General features: G+C 35.2%; 1 protein-coding gene across 1 annotated transcript in view; it reads right to left on the bottom strand.

Moving 5' to 3' along the window:
- Positions 1-220: 220 nt before the first annotated feature.
- LOC107101141 overlaps positions 221-1389 on the bottom strand; it is a 34594-nt gene continuing 33425 nt past the window's right edge. Inside the window, exon 3 of the mRNA XM_015399930.1 lies at positions 221-258. Within this exon, the coding sequence (XP_015255416.1) occupies positions 221-258 (38 nt within the window). The remainder of the gene's footprint in view (positions 259-1389) is intronic.

Here is a 1389-nt window from a genome sequence, read left to right as displayed (position 1 = left end):
CAACTTGATTAAAAGAGCGCTAACCTGGAAGCTGCTGCTGCCGCAGTGCATGCTGGGACAGCTGTCAGTCTGGAGAACGGACAAGTCTGCTCTGATGCATGCTGGGTAAAGAGGGAGGGGCCAAAACAACATCCGGGGACTTTGTCCGTTCTCGGTCTTCTTGTTCTTGAGTGAATTTCCCCATTGTGGTACAATAAAATGAATTACACAAATATGTCGTCTACCTCTGCAGAGTGCAAAGACCCCCCATATGAAACACTGCAGGAGAGTCAAAGATCAAGTGAGTGAAATTAAAAACTGTCTCCAGATCTGTAGCTCAATTTTAGAAGAGTTTCCAGTAGATATTTCTATAAACCGTTCCTCCATCCTGCTATTTTAAATCAAATGATAAAATATTTAACAATGCAGAAACAAAAAGTCTATCACATCAAATTTTCCTCAGTTAAGGCATTTTTTATTTAGAACCTAAAACTATATCTTCTTTTATCCTGACTAAATAAGTTCTACAACAGAATTCCTACATTTTTGACTGAAGTGAACAACCAAAAGCATTTCAGAGAAACTGATGAATAAAATATTAAATCTGATCATATGCAGCGTCTGCTCTTGTTAACTTTGCCAAACATGTGCAAAATGTCTAAACATCATAAGTTGTAATAAGACACCGAACCCAAAAAATATAGAGACCCTCTGAATATAATTCCTTTATTGTATTGAAGCACACCCAAACTGTAGCCGCGCAATCCTTACAGACACATCAAGCATAAAACATTTAAACATCAACAAAAAATATTAAAGCATCAAGCTTCAAGCTTAAATCACTGTTTATTAAGGCAAGAAAACATAAACATGCAGGCAGAAGAGGGCAGTCATTAGTTACATTTACTTCAGTAAGAATTTGAAAATAATCTGCTTCCAGGAGTCGGTTTACTGAGCCGTACTACTAACTTTTACTTGAGTAATATTTCTGCAAAGTATCGCTGCTCCTACTGGAGTAAAATCTCTGACTCCTCTGTGAGTAATTTGAATGATTCCAAGATCAGATAAACATGCAGTAAACAGTAGAAATCATCAGTGGAAGATTGTTTCCCTGTCCTAACATATATACAGTTCTCACTGTAAGAATTGGTTTTCTAAGTTAAACAAAATAAAATTAAAAAAATGGATAAAAGTATTTTCTTCTGCACAAATTTGTTCTTTTAGTGTTTAATATATATTTATTCAATTCACATAGTATAAGAATATGAAAGGAATTACAGAAAGGAATAACAAAAAGCAGGTAATAAAAATATAAATAATCCCCCCCACCCCATCCCCACTGTCGTTTATAAAATCAACAAAAACATAACAACACACAGCATAGACCATCAAAAAGGAAGTAGTAGACAG

Source organism: Cyprinodon variegatus, unplaced genomic scaffold, assembly GCF_000732505.1.
Source record: "Cyprinodon variegatus isolate N-32 unplaced genomic scaffold, C_variegatus-1.0 Scaffold1058, whole genome shotgun sequence".
NCBI lineage: Eukaryota > Metazoa > Chordata > Actinopteri > Cyprinodontiformes > Cyprinodontidae > Cyprinodon > Cyprinodon variegatus.
The sequence above is the reverse complement of the archived record's forward strand: the minus strand, read 5'-3'. Positions and strand labels throughout refer to the sequence as shown.